Source organism: Branchiostoma belcheri, unplaced genomic scaffold, assembly GCF_001625305.1.
Source record: "Branchiostoma belcheri isolate BF01 breed outbred unplaced genomic scaffold, Haploidv18h27 scaffold80, whole genome shotgun sequence".
Taxonomy (NCBI): domain Eukaryota; kingdom Metazoa; phylum Chordata; class Leptocardii; order Amphioxiformes; family Branchiostomatidae; genus Branchiostoma; species Branchiostoma belcheri.
This window is the reverse complement of record NW_017804465.1, coordinates 1,488,675-1,503,917: the sequence shown is the minus strand read 5'-3', so window position 1 is coordinate 1,503,917 and position 15,243 is coordinate 1,488,675. Positions and strand designations below refer to the sequence as shown.

General features: G+C 40.3%; 2 protein-coding genes across 2 annotated transcripts; both read right to left on the bottom strand.

The window, feature by feature from the left end:
• Window positions 1–745: 745 nt before the first annotated feature.
• On the bottom strand, window positions 746–3,502 carry LOC109486479. Its single transcript, XM_019790310.1, has 3 exons — window positions 3,329–3,502; window positions 1,767–1,951; window positions 746–1,152 (listed from the first exon to the last, which is right to left on the bottom strand). The coding sequence occupies exons 1-3, from the start codon at window positions 3,391–3,393 to the stop codon at window positions 938–940; spliced, it is 465 nt and encodes a 154-aa protein (XP_019645869.1). The 5' UTR covers window positions 3,394–3,502; the 3' UTR covers window positions 746–937.
• A 3,255-nt stretch (window positions 3,503–6,757) lies between these two features.
• LOC109486477 (protein shisa-5-like) lies at window positions 6,758–10,078 on the bottom strand. The gene is made up of 4 exons (XM_019790307.1): window positions 9,909–10,078; window positions 8,472–8,634; window positions 7,888–8,036; window positions 6,758–7,180 (listed from the first exon to the last, which is right to left on the bottom strand). Exons 1-4 carry the CDS (start codon window positions 9,949–9,951, stop codon window positions 6,813–6,815), a joined length of 723 nt encoding a protein of 240 aa, XP_019645866.1. The 5' UTR covers window positions 9,952–10,078; the 3' UTR covers window positions 6,758–6,812.
• Window positions 10,079–15,243: the final 5,165 nt, after the last annotated feature.

Here is a 15,243-nt window from a genome sequence, read left to right as displayed (position 1 = left end):
ATTACAAGGATGGCATTATGAGGTTTACAAACTACAACAGCATAAAAGGTGTCAATAAATTTCTTTATTTGGAAATAGTAATAGCTTGATGTATATACAATTCTTTCCTCACCAAATTACAAAATAGTTTTTCTTATTCCCTATTGAAGATGTGTATAAAATTCTGCAGACATTTTTATAAAATTCTGCAGACATTTTTATTACTTCCACCTTGATCAGACTGTTAATAGGCACAAACCACTTCTCTCACACATATGTACAATACAATGATAAAATGTTACAATATAATGAATGAAGTATTGTCATTACAATATATACCTATTATAAGTAAAACTCATTCGACAACATTAGAAACTAGACAGTTCACAAACACACATTGACTAAAGTGTGCATAGTTCCCTGAATCTTTAACCCTAGCTATAGCCCGTAAAATATGGAAGGAATTAACATGATTGTGACTTGCAGTTTGCAGAAAAGCTTCTAGGTGCATGATCTACCTATATACATAAAAATAGTATATCACTGATTATCAGGATAAACCTATTCCCTAGAATATAATTTTATTTTATTAAAAGAAAAACAATTAAACTCTATGTACAACTCAGCTTTCACCATCAATCAACCAAGCAACAAATTTTGAAGAAAAACATAATTATTCATCCTTCAAGCACGTTGGTATTGTTTGTATCATTGATACATTCAAGGCAAGGCATACATGTAGGAAAATATGTTTTTCTTTTATATTTTAAAAAAGAATCTTACACAACATCCACAACATTGATAGAATAATAAAATGTCTTCTTAAACCAGACTGCCAGTACAGATACTCATATTTAAAAACTGTGTTTAAATTGTTGTGCGTTTAGTCTATTTGTGTATTTATGTTTGTTTGTGTCTGTAATGTGTTGTTAAGGGTTGTGAAGTGTCAACCCTGGCTTCACAGAGGTACTTTAGTGTCTGTTGTATAAGGTGGAGGAGGCTCGGTCCATGTAGCCTGGCCGCCCGGGGCTGGTTGGGGTGGATTTTCAGCACCGGGATACGGTCGTACAAAATACACCTGTGCCCCTGCGTACGGCTGGTCTGACTGGGAGTAGGGTGGAGGGGCCATGGGGAATGTTTCTGTTGTAGCCGGCTGATCTGAACTCAGGCCACCTGGGGGATAAAATATGGGATATCAGTGGCAAGTAAGCATTAAGAAAATAGTAGCACTTAATAAGCCTATATTCTTCATGACTACAACCTTGGAGTGTTGATGCACAAATGGAGGATAACTATACATTTGTATCTTCCCAGCTCTTTAGGACAACAACATGAGTCGGATATTAAAGCAAGTAGAAATCGGAAATTTCAGAGTCTGGCGTAATCAATTCTATTACACCATGGTTTATGTTTCATACCATGATTACACAGTAACTAGACATACATGTACCTGGTGACTTCATACTACATACTACCATAGATAGCATACCAGGCCACAACCCTGTCAATCAACTGAAAACGAATCTCAGCCCACCCACTTCCAATTTGGTCCCTGATCAGGACGAGATACATACCAACCCCGTAAACCCTGTAAAGGTAATTTTACGTTTCAGAACCACTGAACTTACCTGTTACTGTAGGGACCTGTTCCTTCTTGGGTTTCCATACAATGTCACACCCACTAAAGTCTTAAGTTCAGTTTAATAGTACTGCAGCCAGAGGGTGTATCAACAACTATGTGGCAGTACACAGAACACAGTGCATCATCATGAGAAATCTGACTTTACCTGTTACTGTCGGGACTTGTTTCTTCTTGTTCTTCCTGTCACATCCTCTGTAGAAGCAGCAGCCGATGATCAGGAGCAGCAGAACAAACAGACAGGCAGCCACCATGCCCAGTACGTTAGGGGTACAGCCAAACACTGGGATCTTCTTACCCAGGGAACAGTCATCTGTGTCATCTGCTAGGGCTGGAAAATGAGAAATGTTCAAGTTCAAGTACTGACATAAAACATGCAGACAGGCGGCCACCATGCCCAGTACGTAAGGGGTACAGCCGAACACTGGGATCTTCTTACCCAGGGAACAGTCATCTGTGTCATCTGCTAGGGCTGGAAAATGAGAAAAAGTACTAATTCTTCAAGTGTTCAGATAAAATATGACAAACAGACAGGCGGCCACCATGCCCAGGACGTTAGGGGTACAGCCGAACACTGGGATCTTCTTACCCAGGGAACAGTCATCTGTGTCATCTGCTAGGGCTGGAAAATAAGAAATCTCTTTATTAAGTCTTAAAGTGCTGACATAAAATATGACAAACAGACAGGCGGCCACCATGCCCAGGACGTTAGGGGTACAGCCGAACACTGGAATCTTCTTACCCAGGGAACAGTCATCTGTGTCATCTGCTAGGGCTGATTTATGATTGGAAAGAAAAAGAGAATGGGTTGGTTTGAAAAATAATCATTACCATATACTAGAGTAGCCATCTGCAAAGGGCTGTTTCAGGGGGAAGGGAAAAAAGAATGATGAAGTTTAACAGGAAATTATTCAATATAGTATGATATCATAATAGTAAGGGTAATAATGGTTAGGTATTATAGTAAGTTAGTATAGACATTGCAGACTTTCAATTTCCTCCAATCTGCTTCAAACTCAATCAAAGGCTGCTCCAAAGTTAGCATCCTAGGATTCCAGGATTTGATTTTCATAAATGACAAACTTCACTGATACAAATTTACTGTTGCTGTTACAGTAAGTAGTTTTGCCAATTAAGAACTGATGTCGTCTACAACCACCTGTTAGTGAAATTAAATTCTGCAATAGAATGACTACCGCAGTGATAGACTCAGTTTGTTCAATTATCAATTAATGTACTGCGTACAAGACCCTCGATCTAGACTCTCGATACCTTAGAATCTCTTTCTAAAGTCTTCTAGTTCTTCAACCATGACAAACTGCACTGCTTCAACAAAACATGACAAACGAAAACAAGGCCCGTATGAGAAATTAGGGCAATGCATTTATAATCACTCATATATCAGAGCTTACACCAGTCAAACCAGTGTTCGCAAGCGACTATTATTAACTAAAATTGCTCTTAAGGGGAGCGTTTCTGTACATTTCCTTCAACATTCAATACATTATATAAACTTCGAGCAAGTTTGGGTAAACCAGTACATAATAGGATGTACATTCATGGACACTTTTCAGCTAAATATGTAGCTCAAATGCGCCTTAAATTAAACCTAGATCGATCTACTGAAAACCTAGTCTGACCCAATTTCAGAGTCATTGTGTAACCTCCATGTAGTGGAAAGTTACCTAACATCACAACAACTCACCTATAAAGTCGGGTAGAACTCCCAAAATCACCGTCCCCACAGCTAGCAACGGTCTCTGTGTTCTGTCCATCGCGACTGGAAGCAACGCAAAGGTTTATAAACACGATTAAAGCGTGTAAAACTGTCAAATATTGTGATCTAACTCAGCTAACTTCCTTCTGAAAAGTGCCGTCAGGTCAGATCTGAACGCATCGCCGCCATTAATTTCTTTCTTACTTACCTGGCCACCGCAACCAAACGCGAACGATCAAGTAAGCATAAATATTGAACAAAAAGCGCAAAATCAAAGACTTGGGGGTTACATCAATATATTAAAGTTGTGGACGTAATAAAAGATTTATTTTAGATTATTTTTAAAACAGATTGGCACATTATTAGCAAGGAAGAGTACGAATGTTTTGCATGCAGACTGTATTTAAGTCGTTACGATTCAATGCGGTGTTCTGGCACTTTAGACTGTAAATACTACCGTATCATTTAAGACTGACAATCAAACAATAGTTTCAAGTATCGTCCCACAGTCACCCATGTCAATGCTAAGAACCGTAGTGGATAGGAGAACACAAAGTGTGGAACTTATATCATGGTTTGACTGTTTTTTAGGCCTCTTTCGTGGTTTGACAGACAGGCCTGAATATGGAAACTTGCTTCCAACCACCTGTTAAGTACCTTGATCTAAAGTTACTCTCCAAGCAGATATTTAGGGTTTGAACTATTTCTGACGTCTTTATATGCGTTTTAATCGGGTTTCCTTTTAGTACTGGTGTGTTATTTTCTTTCGCCAGCCAAACTTTGGGCACCGTGGCAAATGGATACCACAAAGATCATACAATTGACATATTTGTTAGCAGTTATAGCAAGTTGCTGGAAGACTTAAGGATCTTGAAAGTTGAATGACAATGTACATGACTATGTAGTTGCATGTACATAATCTTTATTGAGAAGTAGACACTTAACTTAACATAGCACTTCATCAGCATTCACAGTATTGCCTGTTGTAGTTCTTAAAGCAATTTTGTGACTCTAAAATAAAAGTCCGATGACCTGGTGTAACATCTATTTCTTTATGTGCCAAACAAGTCATGGGGACACTTTTTGTATACATGCAACATTCTACAAATCAAGTGCTAAAACTATGAGACACATACAGGTTGTAACTTACCAGACGAGTATGGAATGTCTGGGTAAGAACCAACTACATGTTCATAGATCTCTGTAGGATTCATGTGTATTAAATCTCATGCATTTTTGTAAGTTAAACCTGAAGTGCGCTACTTCATCTTTCCTTCATACAAGACAATGTACAAATCTGTACTCTCACAGGTAATGAATCTACTAATACAACTAAATGTATTTCACACAGCATATAAGACAGTTAGTTATTATAACATCTTTGCAAACCACTCCAGTTATTATCATTAAACATACAGATCATCTACATATGGTTTTCAGCTCCTTCAAGCACTGGAGGTACAGAATATATATTATTAGGAAAATACTTACAGCTTTACACTTTCTTGAACACAGTACATAGTATACATGTAACGTTATTACATTGCAGTTTTCCTATATGGTGTTACAAAACATCATATCTTGCAGCCTGGTATCCAAACTTATTTTAGCTGCAGAGTCTCTTTTGTCCTCTTCACAATTTTGTCGACTTCAAAAAGTACTTGTGCAGCTAAGATACCATTTTACTGAAATAGGTTTAACTAAAATAGGTTCGGATAGCAAGCTGCATACCTTGGAACTCTAACGATAAAGTATTTGAGAAAAAAAAAACTATCAAGTACAATATAGTGTACAGTGTAGTACACAATTGTGGACACCTAAGTGAACATTTTCAAACTTAACAACAACATAGATCTCAGTATATACGAATATACACTCAGGTACATACATGTATACATCCAGATAGTATCAGATTCTTAATACATTTTCCAAACGTTTTTACAAAACTAGACAAGTCACAAGAATATCCCTGGTTTTCAAAATATTGCTAGTTTCAATATAGAGGAATATTGTGCAATGTTACGGCAAAAAAAATATTTTTATAACTCTCACAATGGTAGCGTAGTATCAGTGTTAGTCCTCTACAACCTCTAATGGTCCCAACATCCAAAAAAACAAGGTGTGGCAAGAGTCACGTAAACTTGATTGTTGATGTAAATACCAGAACCAGTTGACCACATCAATATTCATGAGGTTCTGGCCTAGTTCCTACAGCATAATCAGGCCTTTTTAGTCTTCGTAAATCTGAAGGTAGTCACCCAAAGCCATCGAAATCCGTACGTTAGCCATATGGCAAAATTGTACATAATCAGCTCTGAAAATTTAACGTAATTCGCGGCGAAAACTTTGCGCAATTTGTAATCACTTACGCGACCCCCTCCCCAAAGTAGGCGCTCATTCATAGCCACATGCTGAAAACATCTAATATTGACGTGCTGGTAAGTTGCGTGGCAAGCAAGGCCCGGACATGATTTAATATATGCAAACACTCTGAGGCTATTGAATTGCCAGTTGAAAATTGCATAAAATATTCATGATTGCACCTGCCTATTCTTAGCATAATCTATTGTGACATAAGAACCAGCTATGCGTGCGAGCAATGTCCACATGTGTGTCAATTATAATTGATCCCTATTCCTTATTAACAGATATTGCCACAAAATGTTGTTATAATATCAGCAAAATTTGTTACATGCTGCATGGCAAGACAGTATCCAGTAGGCAAGAAAGTATCCAATTGACCAGTTGGATACTTTCTGCCATTTGGATACAGTCTTGACCGATGATTTCTCATGAAAGATCTGCTCGGAAGTCAGCGCCTGTGAGCAAAAGCCCTATTGTACCCAGAACCGTGCCTATCTAGTACTATGCCTGAATGGGGTAGGGTTAGGATCAGGCACGGTTCTGGATAGTCTCTATTGTATCCAGAACCATGCCTATCTAGTGCTATGCCTGAATGGGTTAGGGTAAGGCTCAGGTACAGTTCTGGATAGTCTCCGCGTATCCAAGAACATAGATCTGCCCCAGGCTAACCATGGACTATCCAGAACCATGTCTATCTAGTTCTATGCCTGAATGGGTTAGGATCAGGCACGGTTCTGTATAGTCCCTGTGTATCCAAAAATGTAGACCCTCCCCCTTGCATGGTTCTGGATACGCATGGACTACCAGAATAATAAGCATGGCTCTTGATAAAGCAAAGTTCTGAATACATGTGGACTATCCAGAACCGTGCCTGACCATGGTTCTGAATAAAGCACGGTTCTGGATACACGTGGAATATCCAGAACCATGCCTGACCATGGTTTAATGGATAAAGAACAGTTCTGGATATGAGTGGACTATCCAGAACAGTGCCCGAGCATGTTTCTGAATAAAGCACAGTTCTGGACACACATGAACTATCCAGAACAGTGCCTAACCATTGTTATGGATAAAACACAGTTCTGGATACGACAAGCTCTTTTCTCTCCCAGCTCAGTAAGGTAGAGGGGCGGGTGGTGGGTAGGCTGGGTCCTTCCCCGATGGGTAGCTCGTGGCTGTGGCATAGGGTGGGGGTGCCTCTGACCCTGGGGCTCCAGGGTAGGGCTGGGCCCCTGGGTAGGGCTGGGGAGGGTAGGGCTGGGCCCCAGGGTACGGCTGTGCACCAGGGTAGGGCTGCGGTGCCTGTGGGTAGGGTTGTGGAGCCTGTGGGTAGGGCTGGGGTCCCTGTGGGTAGGGCTGGGGTCCCTGGGGGTAGGGTTGTTGCCCCTGGGGGTAGGGTTGTGCCCCAGGGTAGGGTTGTGGTCCTGGTTGTGGATAGGTTGTTGTTGAATGTGTAGTCGTCATCACGACTGGAGCTCCACCTTTGTGAGAAGAAGAAAAAATAAGCAGTGAGTTAATATGTACTGTACGATGTTGGTAAATTGTCCTCAAATAGGTGCAAATGTGACTTATTGGTCTGCCTTTTTAACCCTCACAGTCAGGGCAGCCAAACTAGCCAGTGGCTATCAAGGCTTATATTTTGCCAAATTTGGGGCTGTTATTTTGCCAAATTTGACACCTTATATTTTGCCAAAATGTTTTGCATGTGTGTGTATGTGTCTTGTCACATACACACACACGCAAAACATTTCGGCAAAATATAAGGTGGCTTAACAATCCACATTACTAGTACATTATTCTATGTAAAGGGTTTGCCCTGCTGACAAGACATGACAGAACATATTACGGCATTTACAGCAACATATAAGGTGGCTTAACAATCTACAAAACTGTCACATTATCTCCGTAAATAATTTCATCAGGTTGGTAAACGACTGAATAGCAAAGATCTTTTCATCACAGTCAACCATTTATTTTTCAAGCTGACATTTCGATGACCGTCTGTCATCTTCATCAGGGCAATTCTGACTGGTTTACTGTGCACTAACACTAAATGTTACTTGGTACATAGTGCACTAAAGGTGGTACATAGTTCATAGTGCACTTAAGCTAGTTTTTCCTGTTTTCTGTCACATTATCCTATGTAAATAAAAACTTTCTGTAAGATCAAAACCAAACCCATAGTTACCGGTGGTAGTGATGACATGGGCGCGGTTTGCCTGACGTCGCTTGTAGATAACACAGCAGCTACACATGTAGCAGGAGATGATGGTAACTATGACAACCAGCACAAACACTGCAAACAGCCCGCCCATCACAGATCCAATGTTGAAGCTCCTGAAGACAGAAAATAAAATAAACGCATGTTTAGTGTTATGTGACTGTTAAAAATCTCTTCTCAATAAGCAGCAAGAAGGTATAAGATTTAGAAAACGTGGTCTTCATTCAAAGTAAGTTGGTACCTGTCTCAATGAATGCAAGTAATATCAAATATTACCTTTGAACACCAGTTCAAAGAAAATAAAAAAATAAAGCATTACGAGCCCTACACAGCTACTTTCAGATTAACTAGCACTACATGTACATGCAGGTACACAACTGGTACCACAGCTGTTCTATATGTACTGGCACCACATGTGCAGCAGTACCCCAGAGTATTTTAATAGTGATTTAGTGAAACTTTTCCATACCCAGCTCTCCAGCTGCAGCAGTACTTGTGGGTACTGGTACCACAGGTTGGTACCACAGTATTGGTACCACAGTGAAACTTACCCAGCTCTCCAGCTGCAGCAGTACTTGTAGGTACTGGTACCGCAGCAGTAGATGTCATCGTTGTCATCATTGTTGAAGCTGAAGAGAGAGTTCCTGGGGCAGCTGAACCCAGACTTGTAGTCCCCGAACGCGTCTGTGTAACTGCTGCAGTACTCTGCAGATGCTGTTGCACAGGACAAGAGAAAAAATCATCTATCAAAATTCAAATCAAATTTTATTCGGTAAAGCTCTTGCGGGCAAATACCCGAATTTTGCCCTTATTACATACTAATACATAGTATGTAGAGCATTAAAAACAATGATTTGTGACACTCTTCATTGTACACATGAAACAACATAGGCAAACACATTATTAAGACATATTGGACGATTACAGTTTTACACAATTAAAATCTGTACACAATATGCAGTTATCACGTAGGATTTAGCTAGGTACATCACTACTGCTGAATTGTCTTGTTATTGAGGCGAACAGCGCAATGAAGGAACAAAATGTTACGTCTCTTAGTCCGGGCTCTAGGCAGACTGATTGTGCCAGAGTACATCTACTAGTAAGTTTCTAAACCGTTGTTTTACAGTTCCTTATACAGATTGTCTGGCAAGACGACAAGGGCCCAAAGAAAATAAAGAATACATCCACCAGACTCCCTTGTGTCCTCGAGCTTCCTATATTTAGCTAGAAGATTAGAACCAGATGTAGAGGAGTCTGGTGGAGACTAACATATGACTACATTGATTATTAAGTTCTGTTAGTTCATTGTAGTGAAGAAGACAATTGTTGCAAGTGATGAATTTTCTTTGTCACTCAAAACGTCCAGAAGTAATGTACGTTCTAAATGAATAGTATATTTTCGGAAAGGCAAATGAGCCATTTGAAATTCAATCCAATCCTTTATTCGTAAATCAACATGTCAGACATGCAGATGTACATGTGACATATGCCTCTCCCTTCCTGTAGTGTTTGTTTCCTGTTTGTTGTCATTTTAATTAAACCTCTACACAGTTAATACATTAACTTACATTCCACAATTTTAGTTTGGAAATCAGCTACTACACATCGAAGCTACAAAGGTGAAGAAACATTGCGGAATAGGCAAGTACAAACTCACAAGAAAGGGCTTTATAGTGCTAGCCTCCGTAGCAGGCTTATACTTTTTTATAGAACTGGGGGTTTGGTGGTCTTCGTTCGGCTGTTTTCTGATTAGCCCAGTTCTAAAAAAACGGGGGTAATTCAACCAGGCCGGCTATGTTGTCTATATGCAATCAGAAAATAGCGCATAAAAGCTCCCAAAGACCCTGAAGACCCCCCAAACCCCCAGTTTTTGGCATGCTATGGAGGCTAGCTTAATGCCCCCCTCCCCAACACACGCATGTATGTACGACATAATATAAACAGTGGTAACATCAGTACGTGCAGATCCAAATATCTCGACTTACCAGCTCCCAACACCACCAGAAGCGTGGACAGAATGGCCAGCATGTCTCCTGAATGCCTGTTCGCCCCTGCTGGACGTTTGTTTGCCGACAAAAACAGTCACCACAATCACAAAATGTTGACTTCTCCTCTTTCGGTGTTCGGCGTCGTGACACTAAGATTGGCATGCACACCGCAGAGAAACGCAAATAGATTTTGTAACGAATCAATCACTACGGAAAATATTTCGCGCGTAAATGATGAAATAAAACACATTTAAAATATCTACCTAGTTGTTTTTGAAACAAGAAGTAATATTATATCTATCGTTAATAGAAGATAACCTGTTATTGCATAGCAAGCGCTGATTTTGTCTTAGCGTTTTGATGCGCCCATGATGACTCATTCTCACTTTTGCTTCATATTAAATCGTCACAATCAGAACATTAAAAAAACGCAAGAAGACAGTTGACTATCATACACTACATATGATACTTGAAAAATAAAGTAAACCAATTTCCACTCTACAATTTGCAGTTTATGTCTGCACAAAATTTTTAAAACGCACCTTTCGCCTGTTGTATTAAAACTGCTGCGTACAGGATACTACTAGCTGTTTCAGTCTATTAAAAAACGCAAGAAGACAAGTAACTATCATACACTACACAATGATACTTATAAAAGAGATTAAAACAATTTCCAGTCTACAATTTGCAATTCATGTCTGCAATTTTACTTTTTAAAACCCACCTTTCGCCTGTTGTATTAAATTAAGACTGCTGCGTACAAGATACTAGTACTAGCTGTTTCAGTCTATTAAAAACGCAAGAAGACAGGTGACAATCATACACTACATATGATACTTGAAAAAGAAAGTAGACCAATTTCTAGTCCACAATTTGCAGTTCATGTCTGCACAAAATTTTTAAAACGCACCTTTCGCCTGTTGTATTAAAACTGCTGCGTACAGGATACTAGTAGCTGTTTCAGTCTATTAAAAAACGCAAGAAGACAGGTGACTATTATACACAATGATACTTATAAAAGAAAGTAAACCAATTTCCAGTCGACAATTTGCAGTTCATGTCTGCACAAAATTTTTAAAACGCACCTTTCGCCTGTTGTATTAAAACTGCTGCGTACAGGATACTAGTAGCTGTTTCAGTCTATTAAAAAACGCAAGAAGACAAGTAACTATCATACACTACACAATGATACTTATAAAAGAAATTAAAACAATTTCCAGTCTACAATTTGCAGTTCATGCCTACAATTTTCTTTTTAAAACACACCTTTCGCCTGCTGTAAACTGTTGCGTACAGGATACTAGTAGCTGTTTCAGTCTATTAAAAACGCAAAAAGACAGGTGACTATTACACACAATGATACTTAAAAGAAAGTAAACCAATTTCCAGTTGACAATTTGCAGTTCATGTCTGCACAAAATTTTTAAAACGCACCTTTCGCCTGTTGTAAACTACTGCGTACAGGATACTAGTAACGTTAGCTGTTTCAGCCTGAGGGTCAGGAATGTGAAAGGCAGACCAATCGGCTACTACTCATGAATGTTCATATTAAAAAGGCTGCCTCTGCCGTAGACAGACACGTTACAGCCGTGATATAATCACATTCCAGACGTCAGAATGAAAAATTGCAAGGTCGAGGCCGTCCGGGGGTCCGAAAATTTTGACAGGGTTGCGTCAGAACTAGTCTCCACCAGACTTCTTTTGCAGGCTGAATAACTCGCTAGTAGAAATCGGCCTAAAAGGGTATTAATTGGCGAGAGAAGGTAGCCGGCCATCGACAATCAAATTGGCCTGCAAGAAGTCTGTGAGAAGTCGGTATCCTCTTTGAAGTCCACAAATGGGTTTTAAATAGGTGCGAAGTATCCAGGCCAATTTGATCGTCGATGACCGGCTACCTTCTCTCGCCAATTAATACCCTTTTAGGCCGATTTCTACGATTCATTCAGCCTGCAAAAGAAGTCTGGTGGAGACTACGTCCGAACTATTCTGAGAAGCCGACACTGTCAGAAAACCTCACAACAATATTTTACGACGTCTTTCATTTGCTTGGAGATCATATAATATATGGGGTGTGGCACGGTTTAGAAATAACAACGCTTAGACCAGTTGTAAGAGCAGATAAAATGTTTAATTTGCTGGTTAACACAATTTGCTGGTTACCAAACCATCGTTAAAGTACACATTTTCTGGGGAGATGAAGCTAACTAGACCATAACGTGGTTAAAACGTTTAACAAATGTGGAAAACCGATCTCGAGCTAAAATACCCGCATATAACTAACATAAAGCACATTGAACCATAATATTTGTATCTTCTAACTTTTGAGATTATAACTTAGGTCGCTGGATTGTCTACAGCCGGATGAATATTACATTAAGAACTGTAACACAGTTTTAATTTTATTTGTACTCCATGTGTAATAGTTTATATTGTAACAGTCATCTATTGAATTCTATGTTGGACACTGCTCACACTCTCTCTCACAAACACCATGACACACAAAAATACACCCGCCAGGTCCTGTCCTTGGTGCTGAACGCTATCCACACACACACACACACACACACAAACACACACACACACACACACAAACTATGCAAGCCTTGATCAAGCTACCGACTGGAGTTCCTTGCACTGCCCATGCGCGGTGCTTGACTGGCGAGGAACAAGCTCTACGTCATCGGCTGTGACGTCATCATCGTCATCATCGTCATCATCGTCATCATCATCGTCATCATCGTGGTAAACCTGGACATCTCCCGCTTGGTCTTCGGATTTTTCTCCTGAAACAAGTTCCCATGCTTTCATTTTTTTTGCATGCATATATTGTAAGTGCATACGAGTAGAATGGGGCGTCGGGATCGGAAGCTACGTTCCTAAATTAAATTTCGTTTGCAAGAAAGAAAGGAATTCGGTAATGTTTTTGTGCTCTGTTTCGTCTTCTTCCGTTCAAAACAGACAAGGTCAATGACCTGTACCAGACGGCTGTCACCATGGTAACTGGTGCTGTAGCAGACACCCTGTGGCGTCGTGTTACATCATGTTACGAAATGCAAGACAGAGTTGGACTAGCGTCACCTTATATATAATGGTGTGTTTGGGTAAGGATAAACAGAGCAGTAGTTTGTACCCCTGATTTTCTGTTGATATTTCTGTACCCCTAATTCTCTCTTTTGTACTACTCATATTGTATTATCAAATCAAAGAACCCACATATATAGTATAGACGAAGTGGGTAAATTCGTCTCCCACTGTCTGAAAAGAAGAAGTCAAACCCAACAAAATACCACGTATGTTGTAGTATGTAGTATCACGTAGACTCTCATATCATTGTACCTTCTTTCACATAAATTTTATTTGTATTTGCAATTAGTCTTCGGTCATGTATTTGCAATGAATTTTCCATATGGAATGGTGTCTACAAGCCCACACGGGCTGGGCGCTCGAAGCGCCCGACACGGAAATAAAGTAATGGTTGTAACGCTAGACCATGGGAAGGTAAACATTATGCATTTGCTTTTCGTGTTAAATAATAATTTCACGGCTCTCTCGGCAGCAAATGTGCTGATGTTGACACATTGGAGCACCAAATCTGCATGCAGTGCGTTTTTGAGCACACAGTTAGACAGATTAGCCTAAGAGGGTCGGTGGGAGTCACTCTACCGTGCAGGTTTGCAAATGTTATATCTCTTTCTAGTTTACCTTCTGTTTCAGCTTGCCCTTTCGCCTTCGAACGACACCACTGCCACAGCTTGTGCGCTCCAGTTCCGACAAGGAGGGCCAGCCCTACGATCAGGGCCTTGAGTAAGATCTTGGTTACGAGGTAGGTAGCAGGGACTACAATGGATCCTTGGTGCCTGTAAGCGTTGTCGTCAGTCGAGGAACCACCGACGTCCATGTCGTTGTTTCCGTTCCCCTCAAAAAACATGGCAGATCTTTTTTTGGTGGCTGCAAGATGGTATCAAGCTGTCAAAACTGAGTGTCAAATTCTAACAGGACGTACAGTATTCAAAACAGCACCGAAGACAAAGAAATCGGTACAAAAAAACGGAGAAAACCACCTTAAAAAGACGTCAAAAGTAGGCGGAAACGCGAAATTCTGTTTTGAGAGTAGCTTAATTGGCTTTCGCGTCAGCAGAGGTGGTTAGACCAGTTCTGAAGGTCAGGGACCTGTGATGACCCCTGATGTCGCGGTCTTAATGTCACCCAGCGAAATTCAGTCATGGCAAAAACACAAAACAAGACAAATAGTATTACTCACTTTCACTTGAGTTAAGTGCGGAACGTCCTTTCCCAAGGGCACAAGCGCCATTCTGAGCAACACCTTGTATATTTATAGATTCAGATTTTATTGAATATTGACTGGAAACGTCACATTAAGTGCATGAAATGTGTCGAGGGTTTACAACTTGCGCCCAGTTATTACAAATAGATAGCATAAAATCCTACATATTATAATGTTAGAGACAGGAAGACGGTGCCAGGCTCTCGTTCGTCCCTCTTATAATTACCATCAAAGAGTGGAACGAACTTGAGCCTGGTGTGGCGGAGGCGGGGTCCCTCGCCCAGTTCAAAACTGGACTGGCGAGGACCCTGCTGCATTGAGTCGCCCCTACACACGTCTTGTATATATGTATATATATAACGTTATATGTTTTACTAACACACGGCTAAATGCAATTGTCTTTTACACCCACAGATTCAGTTATTCACGTTCCTTAGTGTCCTTTAATTCAGTTACTCTTGTTTTTATTTGTACCGGTCGCTAGACGTGGTCTCTTGGTGCTCATTTTCGCATGGTTCAGTTCAGAGTCAAAAGTCTCTCTAGGTATTTAACTCTAGGTGCCTTGTACTTGCGTGAAGCTGGAAGTGTTTTTAGGTCGAGGCCGCCTGAAGGTCCGAAAATTTGACAGGGTTGCCTACGAACTATTCTGAGAGGCAGACACGGTCAGAAAACCTCACTACAATCTTTACGACGTCTTTCATTTGCTTGGAGATCACATAATGGTTGTGACACGGTTTAAAATAACAACGCTGGCCAGTTGTAAGAGCAGATAAAATGTTTAATTTGCTGTTTACAAACCATCGTTAAGGTACACACTTTCTGGGGAGCACGTATGATGAAGATAACTAGACCACAGCATGGTTTAAACGATAAACAGGTGTGGAAAGCATACTACTAACATAAAGCACACTGAACCATCTGTATCTGTATCGGTATAGCCGGTATAACCGCCCTTCGGCATAACACACCACCATGATATTTGTATCTAACTTTGAGACTGATTATAACAGGTCGCTGGATTGTCTACACCCGGATGTATATTGCATT

Coding starts and splice junctions, on each gene's coding strand:
- LOC109486479 (XM_019790310.1), bottom strand. CDS start 3,393: ATGGACAGAACACAGAGACCGTTGCTAGCTGTGGGGACGGTGATTTTG. Junction 1,952..3,328: donor TTGGGAGTTCTACCCGACTT/TATAGGTGAGTT, acceptor TTCTCATTTTCC/AGCCCTAGCAGATGACACAG. Junction 1,153..1,766: donor ACAAGTCCCGACAGTAACAG/GTAAAGTCAGAT, acceptor TTTATCCCCCAG/GTGGCCTGAGTTCAGATCAG.
- LOC109486477 (XM_019790307.1), bottom strand. CDS start 9,951: ATGCTGGCCATTCTGTCCACGCTTCTGGTGGTGTTGGGAGCTG. Junction 8,037..8,471: donor TGCTGCAGCTGGAGAGCTGG/GTAAGTTTCACT, acceptor TTCTGTCTTCAG/GAGCTTCAACATTGGATCTG. Junction 7,181..7,887: donor CCATGTCATCACTACCACCG/GTAACTATGGGT, acceptor CTTCTCACAAAG/GTGGAGCTCCAGTCGTGATG.